At 37.5% G+C, this 22320-nt stretch overlaps 1 protein-coding gene across 1 annotated transcript in view; it reads left to right on the top strand.

Annotated features, from left to right (window-relative positions):
- DOCK2 (dedicator of cytokinesis 2) overlaps positions 1–22320 on the top strand; it is a 196618-nt gene that overhangs the window by 50073 nt on the left and 124225 nt on the right. Inside the window, exons 24-26 of the mRNA XM_063348870.1 lie at positions 1558–1628; positions 2277–2383; positions 15263–15411. Of these exons, the coding sequence (XP_063204940.1) occupies positions 1558–1628; positions 2277–2383; positions 15263–15411 (327 nt within the window). The remainder of the gene's footprint in view (positions 1–1557; positions 1629–2276; positions 2384–15262; positions 15412–22320) is intronic.

The following is a 22320-nucleotide window of genomic DNA, read 5'->3' as shown; positions in this document are numbered from 1 at the left end:
CTGTAGCGCACACCATATTACCTTGAAGAAAAGACAGTGTCTGTGTAATGCCTAGTTTTGGGATTTGTTTTAATTTTTTTTCACTAAACCAGGATGTATCATGGGTGGAACAGGCCCATTATGAAAAATAGAGCTAATCAGTAATAGAAGGCTTCACGTTACTGTAACTTAGTTTTCAGCAAAATGTTAGTAGAAATTTACACCCTAAAATTGCACAATGACGTAAAGCTGTCATTACCTTTGTAAATCTTGTCATCCTGGACCAAGAAGAGGTTAGTCAAACTAAAAAGTTGTAAATTGATTCTCTTTACTATGGTTGGATTTATAGCAGCATGCAAATGTAATTGATGTGATTAAATCTATTTTCTTCAGTTGTAAGTTCATAATGGCAGCAGAGATTAACTATAGCTTTTTGCTAAGAGTTTTTGCCCTGTAACAAAAAATTGATGCTGTGGTCAAATTTTAGATTGGCAAAAATGTTTTTGGCAAAAAGATATTCTGGTTTTCATCTGAAATAAGAACAGAGAAAACAGCTAACTTGTTTTAGATAAATAACTATCCCTACATGTTGTTTCTTTTGTCAGTCAGTGATGACACAGCATCTTTACACAGATTTGAACTTCCATGAAAAGGCTCCACTTGTAGGTGACCTATTGAAATGGGAAGATGGGAGGGAAGGAAGAGACTTGGTGTCCTGCTTCAGATCTGTATCAATGTGGCCAGGTTCTCCCTTTTGACAAATTATTTAGCACTTTACCAAAAATACTGTCAAAACCACGGAGTCTATTTTTGCTTGGGATTTATTACAGCTCTCAGCCGAGAAGTATGGCATATCCTTCTGGATATGCAAAGCATTTGAGAAATACAAGCTTGTTAGTGGAAAGATAAGTCACAGGTCATTTTGTGAGCATAAAAATCATTATAGGCAGCTCTTACTATCTAAAGTGTAAGTAGAGAAATGAGTGGACAGTGGCACAGAAAGTGTTAAGTGTTGAACATTTTGGCTTTTTATTGCAAGATTTTTAGCTATGTGTGCTTTCAAAAGGTATTGTAGAGGCCAAATACTTTCAACCTAAAAAGGGACTTTATGACAGAGTTACGCAAGTTAGTCTTTAAGGGTGTTAGCCTGAAATGTTAGTGATGATTTTGAGCCTGAAAATTACCTCCTTAATTATTCTTGTCCATGTAAGAATAGTAACGTGTGTCTTTTTCTCACCCTTGTCATCTTCTAAGGTTTGATTATTCCACTGCACTGTCAAAATATAGCTCCGAAACTGACAGGATAAGATAAGCTATCAGATAGCTTAGCTGCAGGTGGTTGGTTAGGGAGATGATGCTCCGTTTAATCTATTTTGGAAAGTGTAGCTTTAGAGTGGATAGATGACTCTTACCCTGACGTCAGCCTCCTGCATGGCACGTTTCTGGGATGGACTATAAAGTCCAAATTTATCATTGTTTGTTTTGTGTGCATCTGTTTCAGTGGTGTGCTCTGTACTGTTTGTATGCTGTATATGCAGATAAGCGTACAAAATTAACACAATCTGTATATCAATTCAGGTTGCTGCCCTGAAGTACATACCATCAGTTCTTCATGATGTTGAAATGGTCTTCGATGCCAAGTTGCTGAGGTGAGCTACTTTTGAACATTTAATAGCTGTATCACGTGGTGTATACAACATATCACTGCTGTCAACAATCAATTCCTATTGATCAGTTTAAGTCAACAAAGCTATGCCAGTTTGTACTGATCAAGACAGTGGTGGACCTCTGGGCATACGTTTTTAACAGAGTTCCCACGCAACTTACATAATGACAGAATTTGTTACTTAAGCACTAATTTGGTGAATAAAGTGAGCAAATGGAACAATCTTTTTTTTTTCCCCCTTCCCCTCTCCTCGCCCCTCCCTTGAATAAACCCTATTCCAGAAAACCAAATCTGATTTTTGCAGTTTAAAATAAGATTTTTCTTTATTTGTCAGACAAAGATAAATTGCGTCTGCCACACAAAAGTATCTTTATTCCATTGAAAACAATGGAAAGTAATAAACATTTGTAAACATGGCCAAAATCTAGTTCATCCTCATCTTGTTTCTCTTGAAAGTTTTCTTTCTAACCTGCTACTGATCTCTCATCAACATTTGTGATACGGTAAATAAATCCAAGTCTTAAAAAGAAATAAATGTTTAGAAAGAGATGATCTGTTGCTCTTTCTGTCTTTATTAACACATGATGAATTCATCTGTATGGTATTTATGACACTTTTCCTTTACATGCAGCCAACTACTATATGAATTTTACACTTGCATTCCACCAGTGAAACTACAGAAGCAGAAAGTGCAGTCCATGAAGGAAATAGTTTGCAGCAACCTTTTTAAAAAACAAGGTAAATATAAAGTGCCTTTAAGGCTTAAAATAAATAGGCGTGAAAATGTTGACTGAATTATGTTTTGCGCAATTCATGTTTGAAATTGAGTAAAACGAATACTGAAAGAGTGTGAATGTTAGAAGTCTGACCTGTGGAGAGGATTTGCTTCTTTCTACAAGATGTCTATTGTGCAAAGCGTGATTGCTAACCTAGAACAAGGAACAGGTGGGGCTCAGAGGAACACTTTTGTGGTTTTTTTTTTTTTTTCCTATGATATAATGGCTAGATGGATGAAGCTATATATATCCTTTCAACACACTTGTGAGCTCTGTAGTGAAGTAGGAACATGAAGTCAAACCTCATGAACACAATTATATAAGGCCTCTGCCTGGTCAGAGGAAAAAAAGTCTGATTGTGCTGTAGTCTTAAATTTATAAATTAAAAAATAAATAATGTCTTCTCGGTGCGATTTTTTGCTAACATCAAACAGTTGACAGACAAACCAAGCAGCTGAGACCGTAAAGGCAGCATATAATACTTAAACCGCTTTCCAGCTTAGCTGTTTTGCACTGGTTCCTGTATAAAAGATGTGGAGATGCGGTGCTGGGAGACATCACTTAGTGGTAACCTGGCATTACTAGGTTAACAGTCGGACTTGATGATCTTACAGGTCTCTTTCAGCCATGATTCTGTGGCGATTCCAAAATAACCTGTCAATTTAATTTCTTTTTTTTTTTCTTTTTTTTTTTTTTTTTTCCTTTGGAAGAAGGCAGGCATGCTTTTCCACCATCCTCAGTGAAACCCAGTCAGGGTCAAATAGACGCTTGCAAGTGTATTTTCCTTTTCGTGAGGCCATTTCATGGCGAAGCTGTCATTCCTCTTAGCACTAACACCAGCTAACAATGTTACTGTTGCCTCAGTGGTGTTACCTGAGTATCTCTAAGGACATTTAGTCATAGAGTTTCTCTTTTGGATGATACTCTTTTTAACTTTCCTTTCACCCAACCTGTCTCTACATTACTAATGGCAGAAAATCAACCTTGGGATAGTTGCAGGGTGTTTTCTATCTAACTGATATTTTATGATTACTTGCATTTTTTTTTTCCCGTATTCCTTGGATTTAACCTTCAAGTTGTAATTACCATGGGGGAAAATCCACAACATGTTTAAATGTAGGCACCAGAGAGTGTGAAAAGACCAATACGCAATTAAGTATCTCTGATATAGTAGTATGAAATGTTTCTGCACTGTGCTATTGTAATATTGTGCACAGTAAATAGCAAACAAGTAATTTTTCTTGTACACTGCCATGGTTTAAAATAGAAAATTCCAAAGATGCTTTTTAGCTATTCATTAAATACAATTGATTCTGAAATTAATTGGGTAGAGAACCAACTCTGTTTGTAGGGTATAAACAATGCCTGATTCATTACTCCAAGCAATGAGGTGGAAGGTAATTTACAAGAATGAAAGCATATGTAGTGTATCACAAAATAGGCTGCAGCATGATAATTAAGGTAAGATTGCCAGCAGTATCATTAACTAAAGTTCATATTTATCTAGAACAGGTAGTATTTTTTCCTGCCATGAATATGGATTATATTTAACTACATTGCTAATTACAGTGAAGTCTATTAATTTGCGTGTGTTTCAAATTACCATTTTTCCTTCAGGCTTTAGTATTTAGTCTCTTTCCATGTAGTTCATTACAGTTCCAGTTCAATTCATTTACTTGTATTCCCAATGGTATTGTCTTTATAATTTAATTGGATTTCATATATTGCAGAATCACAGAATTGTAGGGGTTGGAAGGGACCTTCAGAGATCATGTAGTCCAACCCCCCCCCAATATTGGTATTCCTTTTCCTTTAGCCGTTGGTCTTTACAGCGTCTTCTAAGGAAGCAGACTTGTGAAAACATGAAAATGTGCTTTTAAAAAAATAAGAAAAAAGCCAGTGAAATTTGTTTTTATTAAATAAGTTACATGTGAACCTGAAGTTCCCATAGCCTTGAGGTTAAACTGAATTTATTGGTACGTATTCCCAGGCATTCAAAAGTTTTCATGGTAGACTGGCATGGAATAGAGTGCTTTCGTCAGACAGGATTCTGTTGACTGCTGCTGTAACTGATCTTCAGAAGTCATACGGTGCTACAGCACTTTTACAAGCCTTTAAATTACATTGACAGATTTTTTTTTTTGAGGCATTGATTTCTTGTTCCCACTCTGTAACTACAATATAGCTTAGAGGGGGTTAGGTAGTTCAGGTGTTGGAGTGGCTGAATGCAGGAAGACCGATGCTTTCAACTGCTTGTGCGCTTTCACCATCATGTTTAGGAGCATTCTGAGAGGGTGTGTGAGCTCATGCACAGACATTTATCCAGTTTTGTCTTCAGACAATATTATGTCCCGCTTGATTAGGGGACAAGAAGTCTTCTTAAACTTAATTGTTGACACTTTCCTTTTAGATCACTTGATAATTCATTATTTAAAAATATCAGAGGGAAAGAAATGGTTGTCTTGTCCTGTATAAGCCCCCCCCCGCCCAGGATTTCAAAGTCTCATTTATGATGTAAGAAACTGTCTCCTGGCATATATCTTTCCCTTTGTATAGTGGGATGTAATGGATTATTGTGAAATTTTCTATTGGACCTATCAAATAAAAGTTTTGTTAGAATTGCTTCATTTCTATGTAAAGCTACTTTTGATGCATCACTGGCTTTTTTTAGGAAACCTATTGCCAAATTCCCTGACCATCTCCATTTTTGCGAGATGACCAAATGAAGACATAGCTATTTACAAATTACACACAATTTTTATTGTAGTTAGTGTTTCTGAGCTTATAGTCTTTGGAGCTAGATTTTTATTCGAAGCTGACCAAGGAATATTCACTGACATTATGCTGAAATTTGTAAATCAGTTTTTTATCGTTGTGAAATGTATATAAAATGCTTGAACATATGATAAAATGTGTATGTATGCACACTGCTGCTTTTGACTTTATATTCTCTAGAGCTCCACTCCTGCTTAGGAGTTTGTGCCGTAGCAGAACACTCTGAGATCTACTCCAAAGAATATAAGCCCTAAGTAGGTCACACAGATGGTCAGTGGCAGGGGTGGGAATAGAGTTTGAGTCTCTTGGCTTGAAATCCAGGTCCTCTGCTCACTACTGCATGTTCAGCATATGCAAACCACTTGCTGATTTTGGAAGAACAGCAGCAGGAGACATATGTTAGCAGTAGGGGTTAATTTGCCAGATGCCAGAAGAAATGCTGAGACTACAGTAATTTTTTTTTTCTGAACTGCAGAACTCTTTCTCTTGTACTTGTGCTTGAACAAGATAGGTACTTGCACACACCCATAATTAGACTGGTTTCCTAACATTCATGTGTACATTACTGAGTTTTACCTGTGAAATATTCTGATTCTTTCATTACACTGCTTGAAAAGTATTGTTAGTTCATGTTTTGGTGATCTAGAAGAGCAAAGATTTAAGTCAGATATGAGACTTATTCCTTAATAAGTAATGCACATATAAATGTGTTCTAAATTTCTGAGGTGCAGCTGAAGAAAACTGTCAGTAAGTCAGTCCTGTGCTATGAATATTGTGGGTGTGTTAGTAATTACATACAGGTTAAACTATGGTATCTTTTAAATTAGATTATTATCTTAAATACTGTAATATTAAATTTAAACAGAACCAATAAAATAAAATCCGTGAACTTTAATATAGTATGCGTAATATAGCATGATATACAAATGGGTTTGGTAATGTCATGTTTTTTTACAGTGGAGCCTCAGCAGTCTAAGATTGTCCTACTAGACTCTTTAATGAACTTTTCTGTCTGAAAAAACCAGGAAGATAATGACTTGTACTTTTGTGTTCTTTGGAATTCTTCTTTCTAAAGGTTTGAATTTGTTATGTGGGCTATGATCTGTCAGGAAATGCAAGTTTTACTCACTGTTCATAAATTCCTTTAAAATGGTTCTCTATTAAAACACAAAAATCTTTCCTGTGGATTCACTCTTGAATTTTGTACTTAAGTTTGAAAAGATTAGTTTAAGAAACACACTTTTGAGTAGTTTGTAGTCTTTTGGGTTTTGGGGGTTTTTTTGTTTTTTTTTCCTTCCTCCTTTTGTAATATGCAGTAGTGTTTTTAGGGGTACGTTACCTTTAAAGTATCGCTTCAAACCCTGTATTTTTTTTTTTGCCAGTTCTATTCCTGCAATATTTTCATATGGATAAGGATAGCATGTACTTATCTGTAGGTATTTATCTGCATACATTTGTGATGAACATGTGTAGTTAAAGCCATTACTTTTTTTCTGTTTATGGAGGAGTAGTGACATGCTCGATATTGCTACTGGTAACTTTTTGTTAGACTTGACCCACTATGGCAGCTTTTTTAGTACATTATTTAAAAAAAATTTTGAAATAGGGAGGGAAATCAAAATCAAGTTAGGTGGACTAGTTTTTAACAGTGAACTTCTAAATATATGTGTAAAAACTTTGTTTATAACTACTTCATGTAGAAAAAGAAAGAACAAAGGCGTACCACAGAAGTTGATACGAAGCTATTATTTTAGCAAAATTTTGTGTGTCAATTAAATGAAATGTGGAAACATGCAAGTTGGAATTCATCAATATTCCATAATCCAAACACAAGGCAAACTTTTAAATCTACCAGAGAGGATATGCTGACAAGCATTCATGGCGAGCTGGCAGACTATAATGATTGCAAGCTGGAAAAGGCACCAAATGTTTAAAGTGTTGTTTTGGCTACTGCAATGATAGTGTTAGATCTGGCTGCCTTTGAATACATGGCATTACTCAGCTCCCGTGAGGAGTGGAGAAACTTGAAGGTATGCCTTCAAGTCAGGAAGTGGATGTATTCTGCAGTGTTATGCTTGGTCGCAGTCGTGTGCTGTGGCCGTTAATGTTGTACCCATTCTGTATCTAACCTTACTGGCTGACACTTGCTTTGAATCATCAGCAACAGTGTTGTGTGCTGGCTTCACAGGATCAGCCACTGTGTTTCTCCTTCCTATGTTAGTACTGTATTCCAGGAGACAAAAAGTATTTTCATCTTACAGTGCAGTATAGGTGACCTATGGTACCGCCCCTTTCTGTGGCTTTGAATTTGAACTGTGAAATTTGAATTTAGATTTAGCAATGAATAAAATATATACAATTGTGAATTCATGGCTTCTGGGCTTCTAGCAGAGTTAAATGGCAAATAACGAAGAGGGAGGACTTTTAATAGAAAGATGCCTGCAGTTGTGAACAGATGTCCTTTGTGAAGAAGTATGGCACTTTAACTGAGCACTGACTGCCATCAGAAGTCTCTCCTTTTTGAAGGAATATTGTTCACTGATTTTATTTCTAAGGCTTTGCTCTAAATCTGTATTCAGGTGACACCTATGTCCTTATTAAATCAGCATGCCAGTTCTTAAGTGGGCCTGAAGCCATCCTAACAGATGGATATGACTACAGGCATGCCAGGGAATCAAGAGGAGTGTTTCCTAAGGGAGACAAAAGTGGTGTTAAATCTTTATTACCATTTTGGCTGCACGTATGAGGCAGTCAGGAATGAAGCCCATCTGTGATTTTTGCTGAAGGAGACCCAAATGTCTTTTTTTTTTTTTTTTTTTTTTTATGGCATTATTGCATTAATGACTTAGAGTTTGAATTTCACTTACCTAGTACAGAAGAAATCACTATAGATACCTTCTGAAACAGAATAAGGCGACTAGAGGGGTTAAAAAAAACCAAACAACCCAACCCAAAACTAAAAACATGTTACTCCTTAATCTTTTATGAGAATGAATCTACCTATCCTTATTCAGGAAGGTGCTACCAGGGAACTTCTCTCTGAGAAGTGCATTGACTTTGGGGTTGATAAATACATAGAACAATATGTCTTTTGACAGACCTTGCTAAAATAAGTGCAAGATGCTGAAACTGTATGGTGGTGTTTTATGTGTTCAAATACAGTTTGGGGCAGCACATGTTTTATTCTGGCTTTTAGAAAAGGACCCAGTCAGAACAGTTGTTTTTTCAGGGGTTTGAACATTAAGGAGGGGTATATTTGTCTCCAGCAATGTTATCACATCATTTATCAAGCAAAAAAGCAGTTAGTAATTAAATAGGCATCTGCCCCTGCCGCAGTGTCTCTCCCCCATCTGTCTTGAGCTTTCTTGGGGTGGGAGAGGAGAGGTGTGTCTGTCTGGATTGCTTAGTCATAGAATCATTTAGTTTGAAAAGGCCCTTAAGATCAAGTCCAGCCATAAACTTAACACTGCCAAAAGTCCACCACTAAACCATGTCCTTAAGTGCCGCACGTCTTTAAAGACATCTGCATGTCTTTTAAATACCTCTAGGGATGGTGACTCAACCACTTCTCTGTCCAGCCTGTTCCAGTGCTTGATAGCCCTGGAGGCCGTTTCCTCTTGTCCTATCGCCTGTTACTTCAGAGAAGAGACCGAACCCCACCTCGCTACACCCTCCTTTCAGGTAGTTGTAGAGAGCGAGAAGGTCTCCCCTCAGCCTCCTTTTCTCTAGACTAAACAACCCCAGCTCCCTCAGACGCTCCTTGTAAGACTTGTCCTCCAGACCCCTCACCAGCTTCGTTGCCCTTCTCTGGATCTGCTCCAGCACCTCAATGTCTGTCTTGTCATGAGGAGCCCAAAACTGAACACAGTATTTGAGGTGGGGCCTCACCAGTGCTGAGTACAGGAGACAATCACTTCCTTGGTCCTGCTGGCCACTTTATTTCTGATACGTGTCAGGATGCTGTTGGCCGCCTTGGCCACCTGGGCACACTGCCGGCTGTCAGCCAACACCGCAGGTCTTTTTCTTCTGGTCAGCTTTCCAGCCACTCTTTGCCAAGTCTGGAGTGTTGCATAGGGTTGTTGTGACCCAGATGCAAGACCTGGCACTTGGCCTTGTTTAACTTCATTATATTGGCTTTGGCCCGTTGATCCAGCCTGTCCAGATCCGTCTGTAGAACCTTCCTACCCTCAGGCAGATCAACACTCCTGCCCAACTTGGTGTCATCTGCAAACTTACTGAGGGTGCACTCAGTAATGAGTCCAGATCATCAAATACTACAACAGAAAATTTTACTTTGGCTCTTTATTTTCTTGATTACTGTCTTCCATGGTTTTCTTATTTTCTTTCTCCTTTTCCCTAGTCAATGAGTTGTCGACGCTCAAATGAGCGCTTTGCTCATTTTGCTTACTTAACTTGTGCAATGATAGCTTAATATTATAATCAGGAATTTATACACCCGTTGAATAATTTTTTCTTTTCCCTAGATAATACTGGAATTTCATGTTTTGTATAATGTTCCAGTGAAAAAGTTTTAATGGGGTTTTTAAAGATGAGAGGGCATAACTACAATTTTATGTTAATACTAGTCCACCTGCAGGCTCAGGCTGAGACCAGGGCTTGTTTGCTACGGATGCTAGTCTTTTTCAGTTACTTTGGTTGCATGCGTTCACCAGAACATCTTGGACTTGCATCCTCATATGGGATGACTTGAACTGGAAGGGATCATATAAAAGTAAATTAACTTTTGTTTTCTAAGACTATTGTCTTTTGTGTATGAATAATGTCCTAGAAGTACGTTATCTGGGTTTACTAAACACAAAATAAAGTAATTCTCCTGTATTGCCTTAACTAACAAGCTAGAGTTTATCTAGCAGCCAGTCATAAAATACAGGCATATAGCCTTAATCTAAACCAAAATAACTAATACAGAAAATACAATTTGCTTGTAAAAATATATTGAACAATTTTCTCATTAATTACAATTGCAGATTTTGTTTGGCTTTTTTTTAAAAAGGAAATAATATAGCTAAGGCTAGTTATACGACCTTTGAATTTGCATGTAGCTTGACACTTCAACATTGTTCACATCTGAAAATGCACTGTAAATAATTAATCAGCTGCATATGTTAAGTCCTTTTAATAGATTCTCTATGTATCAAATATGGATCAAATTTTAATTTATATTGCGAAGTACAGCTGGGAATAATGAAGCTTGCAGAGTAATTAGCTCTTAAAACTGGAGGAAATCAATTGTACCTTCTGCCTCAGCAGTTCTTTCAGTACAATAGGAAAACTTTGTCTACACAAGAAGCCCTGCTTTCTTAATATTTAAGAAGTATGGAATGGCTTTATGCATAAGAATTATTAATAAGTCAAAGATATATTTCTTTTATCAAAATACATGTGTGTGTGGTTTTTAAATGAGTTCTAGGCAATGGTGGGAATTTTGCGTTCTGGTAGGAAAAGTTTTAAATGGCCTTTGAAACCCTGCTGTGGAGGAGTTTTAAACTCCATGAAGTTTACTGCCACTCCTTTTTAAGGTGTCCAGCACAACTTGTAACTCATTATTGGTCATAATGGGTATCACTGGCATGTGAAGTCAGATGTGATTTGGTTATTAATATACACATAATATCTACCTTGAAGTCCTAGCTTTTTTTCTATATCAGTATAAATTTAAAATGTACTTTAGCTAAAATACAGAATTCCCCTTGAACAGGGACTTCATTCAGTCTAGTCTTTTACTTTACTTTTGAAACAGAGCTCATTAAGTACAGATGTTTATTATGATTTATTACCCAATTGCTTCTTGTAGCTTTAAAAGCTACCCAAAGAGAACTTTTATGTTTGCTAGCTGTTAGATGTTTCAAGGGAGATCTTAATGGCTTAAAAATTGAGCTGGATATTATTTTGGAGAAGCAGGGGCAATAAGTGTGTTTATCCTGGCTGATGTGAAACTGGTATGTGCATATAACATTCCTCTTTAAGTGGTGAAAAGTGGCTGAAATGTCATGCAATTTGGTATGACTTTGAACTTTGCTGTTAGGAACAGGCCTGTTAGCATAGCAGACCCTACTGATTTTTTTGAACCGGAAATGTTTTAAAGGCACTATTTCTAAGAATGGTAGTTATGAGAAAACAGTTGCCAGCTAAATGTCTTACATGCTGTTGATTTGGAATCCATATTCCTATGACACGTGATTGCAGATTAGTTAAAGGTTGGATGTGTTTGTTTAAATATTTCCATCTCTGTGTTGTATTAATTGTAGCTGTTACTGTGTCTATTGCAGAATGTTATAGTTATGTGTCCTAATAAAAAATGCAGTTTGTACACAGCAGGTTTAGAGCAGAGAACTTGTGACACAAAATGTTGCCATGTGTAGTCGTAGGTGTAATGGCAGACAAGTATGTACAGTGATACTGTATGCAGATGAGCTTTATTACCTATCATATGAGTTTGTGTATTGGATCCATAATGCTATAGGAGAGATGAGGGGTTTAGCTTGTGATGAATCATTCCTTCAGCCTGTCTTGCACGTGGATAGAGAATCTGAGAAGGAAGACAGAGATGAGGTAGAGTGGGTATCAGAAAAGAGAAATTGAATTTTTGATGTCACTCAGTTCTTGCTGCATGTGTACGTTCGTATAAGTTAAACGTATGTGAAGCAACATTTTTGCCTCTCTACAGATGCTGTGCAAGTGATATGGACTGAATCAACAAGTAAAAGGTTTCTCCCATCTGTCTTTAGAGTCATGATTTTGATGTCTTTTCTTCTAGTCTAGGAAACTTTGATGCTTGAGTCTATGGGTGAAAAAATTACAAGCCTTAAAAATGTCATTATTTACATATATAGGTATATACGTAGAGATGTACTTTGTTCCTAACTTTCTGACAGTCTCCATTCATTTTCCAAATATTCAAGATCTAGCAGTCTCCTGTAACTTTATTGCTATATGCTGGCACTTAATTGTTATCGTAGTTGGCTGCTATCGTCTGTTTCTGAGGATTAGCAGCTGGTCATCTGCAGTGCACCAAGCTATGCTACCATTAATTAGCAATTTTTGCAATAAAGGGTCATAGAAAAGTTCAAGTTGGAAGGGACCCGAGAATGTGTCTAGTGCAACCTCCCACTCAAAATGGGGTCAGCTGTGAGGTCGGTCCAGGCTGCTGTGGGCCTGCTCCAGTTGGGTCTTGAAAATCTCCAAGGACAGGGACTCGGCAACTTGTTCTTTCCATTGCTTGACTTCATGATGAAGTTTTTCCTTATATCCAGTCTGAACTGCTTGTTTCAGTTGTGAGTCAATTTTTTATTTGTTTTTTGTCTCATCCACTTCAAAATCTGTTAAATGCCTGCCGTCTTTCAGTAACAGACTGGAAATCCACTGCAGTCCATTTTAATTTCTCTTTTGCAACTTCATAAGTGAGTTCCTTGCGTGTATCTCACTGATGTGAGATACAGCTTCTATCTCGGCAGCATATGGGCTGTATGGAGAAGTTAAAAGTCTAGCATATAACTCTTACACCCCAACTCTGCTGTGGGAATGAAACAGTCATTGCTGTTTTAGAGAAGTGGGTGTTTATACTAGTAGGTTTAGAAGGTGTTTCCACTAATACACTTATGGTCTTTTTCATAACCATCATGAAATAGAACTTGGTTAGCAATAAATGTTATGTCCAAAGGAAAAAGTATCTTAAATATTTTTGGAGTGGTCAGAACCTTGATGAATGAATCCTGAGCTGACCATACTATAAACTTATTTCCACCTGAATAGCCTTAGACTGTTGAAGGACAGTTTCCACAGATGGCAGTGAAAACAGAATTGAAGTTTGTTTTCTAGCTTTTTCAAAAGTAGGTAGGTAATAATCTAATTTACAATTCGTACATATTTGTCGACTGAATATATAAAACCTTATAAAAAAAAAAAGCGCTATCACATTTCAGCAAGTTTTAAAGGTATTGCGTAGCGTATAACTTTGAACATTGCTAATGTTGTTTCTTTGGTTTAGTTTTTGGTCAAGAAGCTAATGACACTGCATTTGTTGCATTTGTAATTAGTTATTAGAAGTGGTTCATATGAGCAAATCAAGAATTTGCTAACTATCAAATTATGCCTCAGTTTCCGAAAACTGTATAATGTTTGATGTCTACAGGTGGTGACTACAGATCTATCGGTATTGATGACTCTTGGAGGGCAGTTTTTCTCTTGTCTCCATGGTCACAAATCCACACTGAAGTGCATTAGGAGTGTTAGTATTACCTGCTGCTACGCTCTACTAAGTGCTTTGTAGATGCAGCTATTTGGTTTCTGAATCAGAGGGGTAGGCTGTGGCTTGTGTTAAGTGCAGGAAGCTTGCCTATGTGCAGAATCCATCACACAAATGAACTGTAAGCTGTGTGAAATTCCTTTTTATGCTGCTTTTTAAACAAGTCCTGTGTTGGTATGCGTTCTTTAACTGCTGTTTTACTAGCGAGTTCGTAGTTTAGTCACTGAGAAAGATATTTCTTGTAGCTTGGAACAAGGGTTATAGAAAATCAGATAAATAGCTTTTTATTCGTGTTGTGGCATTACCAAGAGTAGAGATACTTTCTGAGGCAAGAAATTACACTGGCCCTTAGACGTAATAAAAAGCTCCTGGCTTTACATGGCTTGGAGCTGTTACTTGAAATAAGAATAATCTGCACGGATAGCTTCTGTGGCTTCATCTGCAAAATTCAGAAACTTATAACCTACTTCCCATTCTTTTCCTCTCTTTCTTACACTCTTGCCTTCCTGTACTAGCACCCTTATTTGGGGGATTCTGAGCCCCTGGCTTGTTTTAAGTCCCATTGGATACAGTTTCAGCATGGCTCACGCTCCACTAGTTCATCAGTGAGTATGCTGTAAGTCCAGGGAAAGGTATTCTAAATCATTCTGAAAAGAAAAAATAACAAGCCGCATTTTCATTTTTGTTTGCAGTAATTAAGAAGTTTTCTAGTTTTGTTCTATTATTTTTTCAGAAACTGTGATATGTGGTATTGATAGAAAATAGTATCCAGTTGGTGATACAAATATTTTTCCAAAGACAGACAAGAATTTTAAGCAATAGGAACTGAGTTGAGTGGAAATGAGTAAGAACTTCAGCTCACTGTCTGTGACTAGAATGCTTCTGTAGTTCTACACAAATTTTATTCTGAGGTGGAACCTTTGAAGCTACATTTAGCTCTGTTTTCTTCGTAGGTTATCTTCATGAAGATAACAAATCTTTGAAGCATCTGCTCAGCGTTCTTCATGCTGTTGTGTCGTACTCTTTAATTACATAGCACTGTACAAATAAGTTGCTACTTCAATCACTCAGTGCATGTATCAAATTATAAAAAAATAATCTTCTGTATCTTTTATTCCTAGATAGACAGTGCCTTCATTGAAGTTATTTCAAATTTGTGCATCTTGTCTTCCCAATGTTTCCTATAAGCACCTCTGTCTTAAAAAGTCAATGTACACATGGGTTTGAAATGTAGCTTACTATTTGTGTCAGCTCCTTAGATTTAAATAAGGATCAATGTATGCATACCTCTCGCTCTCGTAGGCTTGATAGGCCTTTCATTAGTCTTTTCCTTATCTGCATTCTTTTATGTGTACTTAGAAGTTACGTTTCAAAATGGTGCGCATAGAACAATTCTGTTGCTTTGTGTCTTATTTTCAGAAAGAATAATTTAGTTTAGTATTTTTCTTACATTAAAATCCTGTCACTGATTAAACATAGCTTATTTCTAGATGCTTTGTGTGTAAAGTGAATAATTTGTCGCTAAGTGTTTCGGACAAGCTAAACAGCCTTCAGAATTTAACTGAAACAAACTATTTTTATAAGGAAGGTGTGTCTTCCATACATAAGAAATACTGTCGACTTAAAAAAATACCATACAAGTTTAAGAGTATCCCTGAGGCGTGACTGGAAGATCAACAATTCCATGTTGGAAGGGACTGTAGCTGTTAAAGCATGTTGTGTTTCACTGTTTGGAGGAGGGTTTATTTGGAAGTAGTATTTGATTTAGATTTGTTCTTAAAATAACTTGCTTTCTTTCAGAATGCAGGGACATTCTGCTTCCTGTGATTACAAAAGAGCTGAAGGAATTACTGGAACAGAAGGATGATCAGCAGCTCCAGGTCCAAGAGAAGAAGTACTGTGTTGAATTACTTAATAGCATCCTGGAGGTTCTGAGCTGTCAAGACCCTGTAAGTATCGATGATGATGTAGATGGCCCAAGTCTGTAGTAAGCCTGAGCTGATTAGGTAGTAAATTATTGATGCTGATGAATCTCATTTAAATTTTTAATACAAGTCAGTGGCAAATTGAACTTTTCTCCTATTTTTCATAAACATAAGTTAAAGGGCAGTTGAGGTATTAAAGGTGAAGTACTGAAATGAAATCTATGCTATCTTTTTTTATTTCTCAATTTTATATTCTTTAAATAGTCAGCTGCTGTAAAGCACCATAGTATTTTTAAAAGCAGTGATGCTGCTGTGTTTTTTTCCTAGCAAATGTTTAGGCACTTTTAGTTTTGACTGGTGAGTTTCAATGGAATATACGTACTGAAATTAGTTAGAATGTTATGACACCAAGCTGGGTATCAATGACACCAAGCTAAGTGGTGCAGCTGACATGCCTGAGGATTGGGATACCATTCAGAGGGACCTGGAAAAGCTCAAGGAATGGGTCCATGTGAACCTTTTGACGTTCAACAAGGCCAAGTTGCAGGGAGTCCTGCACCTGGGTTGGGCAGTGCCCAGTATCAGTACAGGCCGGGGGATGAAGGGATTGAGAGCAGTCCTGACAAGAAGGACTTTGTGGCACTGATGGATGAAAAGCTGGACATAAGCTGACAAAGTGAGCTTGGAGCCCAGGGTGCCTTCTAACCCAAACCATTCTGTGATTCTATCCTGGGCTGCATCAAAAGAAGCATGGCCAGGAGGTCAAGGGAGATGATTCTGCCCCTCTACTCTGCACTGGTGAGACCTCACCTGGAGTGCTGTGTCCAGCTTTAGGGCCCTCATCACAGGAAAGACATGGACCTGTTGGAGCGGGTCCAGAGAAGGCCACAAAAATGCTCAGAGGGCTGGAGCACCTCTGCTGTGAGGACAGGTTGAGAGAGCTGGGGTTCTTTAGCCTGGAGAAGAGAAAGCCCTGGGGAGACCTTACAGCAGCCTTCCAGTACTTAAAGGGGGCCCTACAGGAAAGAAGGGGACTGACTTTTTAGCAGGGCCTGCTGCAATAGGACAAGGTATAATGTTTTTAAACTAAAATAGGGAAGATTTAGGCTAGATACAAGGAAGAAATTTTTTGCGATGAGGGTGGTGAAACAGTGGCCCAGGTTGCCCAGAGAGGTGGTGGATGCCCCATGCCTGGAAACATTCAAGGTGATGTTGGACGGGGCTCTGAGCAACCTGATCTAGTTGAAGATGTCCCTGCTTATTGCAGCGGCGTTGGACTAGATGACCTTTGAAGGTCCCGTCCAACCCAAAGTATTCAATGTTTCTGTGATTATTCTAAGTATTTAGAATAATTTTCAAATTTAATCTTTTTTCTTTTATAAAAACCTTTGTAGTTGCTGAGAAAAATGTTTTTCAGTGTGCAGATGTTGTAGGCTGTGGTTTCTGCTTTCAGCACTGTCTGTGTAAAACAGATTACTCTTTACTGTACTTCACTTTGAGTTTCTTTCTCAGGCTTGTGGAGTTTTGGAGCACTGCAGAAATTGTAATCTGGGTGGTTGCTTTTCTCATTTGAGAGGATATTGAATTGACTTTTTAGTCCCTGACTTATTAGTGACCATCAGGTTATTCGATGAAGTTTCATGATAGTTTGAAGAATTTATTCTGACAAAACCTTGTCTTAATTAATTACATTAAGAATGTCATTTCTGCTATGAATACATGCTGGTTTCTCCTGAGCTATAGTTTTCTGATGCATGTGTTCAAACTTTTTAGGTTTTTGTATAAAGGCAAGTTGTCATTTTAATTGTTTTTCTCTGTGGGTCCTTACATCATTTTATGCTAATGAAATCATTACAGCATGTTGGTTTGTTTCGTAAAAGTATGAGTTTGAAACTGAAGAGGCTTGTCTGTTTGTGCAGGGCAATCTTCATGTATATTCTAGGCTATTTTCCTCCTTTTAGACAAAAGAACTTAATGAGGGATTGTTACAAGGTGATACTTAAGAGGTATTGGAATATTTGAATTTCAAATGGAATTTGTAGGAGAAATGGTGAAAGCATGAGAGGGCAAAGAGTGGAGTTACAAGTTGGCAGGGCTATAATGTAAAGTAAACCAGTTTCATTACTGTATACTTTAAAAGGATTAATACTTTCTGCATGTGAACCACATAAATTTAGTTTATTTTCAAACTTAACAGTTACAGTCCCTAGTAACAGTAGCTGATATGTCAAAGACTTGTTCATCCTACTGAAAACATGGGTTTGGAGCTCATGTTTGTGTGAGGGAGAACATTGCTATATGCAGAGCAGCATGAAGAAGTTGAATTCTTCTTGCTTGGTAAGGGTTATATGTAGCCCTATGATGTCTGAAGACTATTTTGTAGATTATAACTTGTCCAGTTTCCAAGAGTAGGAACTGATCCAGAACGATGTAGAAACAGGAGGGGCTGTTTTCCAGAGAAAAAAAATTTGAAAATATAAGGTTTTTTAAAAGGCATCCTATTTGATTTATTTCTCAAATTACTGTTTCTAAAGAAGAACACCCCTTTCAACCTGTGTCTTACTCATATTTTAAGTGTAACTCTTGGCACTAAACCAGTTACTAAGTAGAGTTCTTGCTAATAAGTGTTTTTGTTCATTTTTGGAAATTCTTGTAAGTTTCCATCTTGGAGAAAAAAAAATTAAAGTGTAGATACATTTTAATTATTATTTTTTTTTATTCCTCAATATTAGTAAAAACATAAAGCTTGAGGGATGGATGATGACCTATATCCTATAGAAATGTCTGTAGAAAAAAGGCATAAATGAAGTTCAAAGGTGATTGAAGAAAAGCAAGTGTTTGTTTCAATAAATTCCACATTTGAGAGATTGGTAACTGCTGGTTTTGGACAGTTCTGCAAATGCATTAATGTACATATGCCTCAAGGACTTAAAAAAAAATAAGCCAACAAATACTTTAGATTTCATTTGGGAACATTTTTGTTGAAAGCTACTTGGTTAGTGTGATGCTGCTGAGAGCTTTTGAAAAGCTCTTAATTTTTTTCCTTCAGATGTTCTTCCCTGATATCCAGCAAATGCTTAGCTGTATTTAAAATCAAATGCTTTTTATCACTGAGGAGAATATTATTTTAATAATAGGATTTTTTGTTGTGGGTTTGTTTTGTTTAGTTTTTTTCACCAATCGGTATGCTGTGTATGTATAAACACAGCTGGAGACCAGAGGTTTAATGGGTGGTTGAATTCTTCACACGTTTGGACTTCAGTCTTTTAACTGTCCAATTAAAATTATGTAATTTGTATAGAATGATGTTGTTTAAAAGCATGTGATGCATTCTGTGCTTTTCACAGAATCATAGATGGGTTCGGGTTGGAAGGGACCTTAAAGCTCGTCTCGTTCCACCCCCCTGCCCTGGGCAGGGACACCTCCCACCGGACCAGGCTGCTCAAAGCCTCATCCAGCCTGGCCTTGAACACTTCCAGGGATGGGGCAGCCACAACCTCCCTGGGCAACCTGTTCCAGTGCCTCACCACTGTTACAGTAAAGAATTTCTTCCTAATATCCAATCTAAATCTACCCTCCTTCACTTTGAAGCCATTACCCTGTGTCCTATCATTACACTCCCCGATAATGAGTCCCTCCCCATCCTTCCTGTAGGCCCCCTTTAGGTACTGGAAGGCTGCTCTAAGGTCTCCTCGGAGCCTTCTCTTCTCCAGGCTGAACAACCCCAACTCTCTCAGCCTGTCCTCACAGCAGAGGGGCTCCAGCCCTCGGATCATCTTTATGGTTCTCCGCGGGACCCATTCCAACCTCCTGTTGAAGGAGGTAGGCAGGCAGACCTTTTTGCATTAGGACAAACAATGGCTTTTTAGGCAACCCGTTATGTCATGAAAATTGCTGAGAATTTAAAACACACACATTTCAAAAAAAACCCACCACATTCAGATTTGTTTAGAACAAATGACATTTCCTTAATAGCTTCATTTAAGGAAGATAACCTGTAAACTGGAAATTCTCTGAGATGTTTGAGTGGCTGTTATCTACAGATTGCATTTGCAATAAATACTGATGAATTTGTAGTATAAGCAGAAAAGTCCCTTGGAGTGGGTTTAAATCCAGTTGTGGTGTCAGCGTATGACGACCCCTCTGGAGGCATCATATTCATGAGTGTAAGGAACATTGTAGAATATTTGGGACATCAACAAAAGAACTAGATGCTTCTGTTGAGAAAAATACATACCCTGGCATGCCTTCTGGCAATACAATTGCTAGTCAGAGATAATATGGATGCTAGAATATGTTAAGGTATATGTCATTAAACATAAGGCTGTTTGGTTTTTTTTTTTTTCTTTTTTAACTACAACAACAGAGTGTCTATCACTAGTAGTTTTTTTGTTTCCTTGTTGGAGAATCCATGGGTCACAGTCTCATTTTTTCAGCTGTGCTAAACACTGGTCCTGCTTAAATCAGCTTTTGAGATGACTTACCTGAAGGAGAAAAGAAGACTAAAGGAATGGAACACCTTCAATACAGCAGTATCTAAGGCATCAGACAGTAATTTGTCTTTAAGAGACAGTGCAGATTTCTCTAGGTTGCAAGATAGATGTTTACTTTCCAGCTAAAGTGAAAAATGTTGTTTCAAGGGTATGCAGTTTTGACTTGCAATAGGAAGTACTTTGTATCCCATACTCTTGCCGGCAAATGGAAAAGGTTCACATGCAGCCAGGTTATTATGATAGTAGTATGTAGGTGGTCTCCTTCAGAATGCCTTTATTCAGTGTGATCTACATATAGAGAATTGTTTTGGTAATTAACCAAATTATTTCTTATGGGCTTGCACTTGAACCTTAAGATTAATGCAATTTTCTATTGAACAAATAATTTCCTGTATCTCAGCATATTTCTAAGAAAATCGATGCTTTAACCTGCTGGAAGAGAAAACTTAAGGCATTAGCAGCAGACTCCCTTTACAATATTAATTGTAAGCTGTCATGAGAACACCAACGTCCTGTCCATATTTCTTCTGTGTTTCCATCTGAATAGAGAAATCTGGGTTTGCATTAGTATTTAAAACTTTTTCTAAACTTGATATTTTTTGCATTGTATTTATTCTGTGAAAATCACCAGAAGTGGAATATACACAAAGGGCAGAATAGAAGCAGCAGTAGTTTTATGGTTTTTGTGGTCAAAATTTATATTGTGAGGTGTTCTTTGAAGTTGTTACAGAATTTTTGAAGAATGTATTATTTTTTTTTTTGTCAAAGAAAAAGATATTGTTATATTACCAGCTCTGCTCTACTGTTTTGCCCTGCATTGTTTGGCAAGTGAGAACATGTGAATCATCAGATCCTTGTGTTCAAACAGCTGCTGTCTGGCTGCTGGGTGCTGCAGGTAGGAAGTACATTAAGAACACTGGTTTATGGTAAGGACTTTATTTTTATGACTTAGCAGTCATTGTTAGGCATCTGGGTGAGATGCTTATGTTTGATTTTAAATAACCTCTACAGCAGACAGCTTTCGGACATTAGATGACATAGTTTTGACTGAATCATGTCTAAAATTAGCTTCATAGCTTGAGAGACGCTGTGCTTTCAGCACCTGTGAAATACAGTTGAAGCTCAGAACTGCAAGTCAATCATTGACGAAGGTCGTAGTGAAGTCTGTGACTTTTTGTTTCTGTTTTAATTAAGAACGCTTTGCTTTTACCTCTTTACGGCAACTTTGATGCGTGCAATCTGACAGCCCTTCATAAGGTGACTTTGTCTCTAATCTGACATATATTCTATAGTTTAATATGTACTGTATCAGAACAAGTTTTTATTTATTGTGCTTACACGATTAAATGTAATGGTAAACTTTCTCTTGGAACCTAAAATCTTAGTTGAGACTACAAATGGAAGTGAGATGTCTAATATTTTCCTGTTCTGTGCAGAAAGTCAATAATTAGTAGCAGCTGCATTTTAAGCTGTTGATTATATTAGTAAACAAGTCTGGAAGCATTTTAGAATTGTAAGGAAATTTGTAAAGCATTTCCCTAACTTATGGCAGATCTTAAGACTTTAGCAAAAGAGAATTTCAAAGGAATTTAGTCAGGGAACCTGCATGTTCTTTTAGGGCCAGTTATCTTAAGTTCTGCAGACAATTTTCAGTCAGAACAAGGCATGATTATGAACTATGCGATTTAAAAAGAATAAAAATCTTTGTCCTTTTATGTGTGCTCTTTTTTATGTGCATGTCAGAGGGGGAATGCAAAGTTATAGAACCGAATGCATAAGAGAGTGAGCATACCGAATCTGGTTGGTATAGAGTTCATTTTCTTCGTGGCAGCCCATATGGTGCCGTGTTTTAGATTTGTGACTGAAACAGTGTTGATAATGCACCAATGAAAATTTTGTTCATTGCTGATCAGTGCTTGCACAGTGTCAAGACCTTCTCAGTTTCTCACTCTGCCCCACGCTGGGGAATGTGCTAGAGTCGGGCAAGAGTTTGGGAGGGGACACAGCTGGGACAGCTGAAATTAGTTGACCAAAGAGGTATCTCCAATTGGATATCTCAAGCATGGGTTGTGTAATATTATAATTGTGAAGGAGCCATTCAGTTAGTCCACGTTTGTCACTGTCCAAATAAACGAGCTCTCTGTCATATTCTGAAGTGGATGACTGACTCTGAGACAACGTGATTACTCTAATTTTTGTCTCAACCCTGTAGAAGTTTAAATAGAACATGAAATCTAAATCAACCACTAACTGCTATTACCCTGCACGGATATTTTTAAAGAGAGTGAAATTTTGTTTGGTTTAGTTTTTCTGTTAACTAGTTTGTGTGTACCGGTGTGTGCCATCCATCCCATCAATGAATCTGAAGGCATTTGAGTTCTGTTGAGAGAGCTTCCTGCTGCTGACCTGCAGACCTCGTATGAGCTGTGATTGTCTCATG

This window comes from Chroicocephalus ridibundus, chromosome 11 (genome assembly GCF_963924245.1).
Source record: "Chroicocephalus ridibundus chromosome 11, bChrRid1.1, whole genome shotgun sequence".
Taxonomy (NCBI): domain Eukaryota; kingdom Metazoa; phylum Chordata; class Aves; order Charadriiformes; family Laridae; genus Chroicocephalus; species Chroicocephalus ridibundus.
The sequence above is the reverse complement of the archived record's forward strand: the minus strand, read 5'-3'. Positions and strand labels throughout refer to the sequence as shown.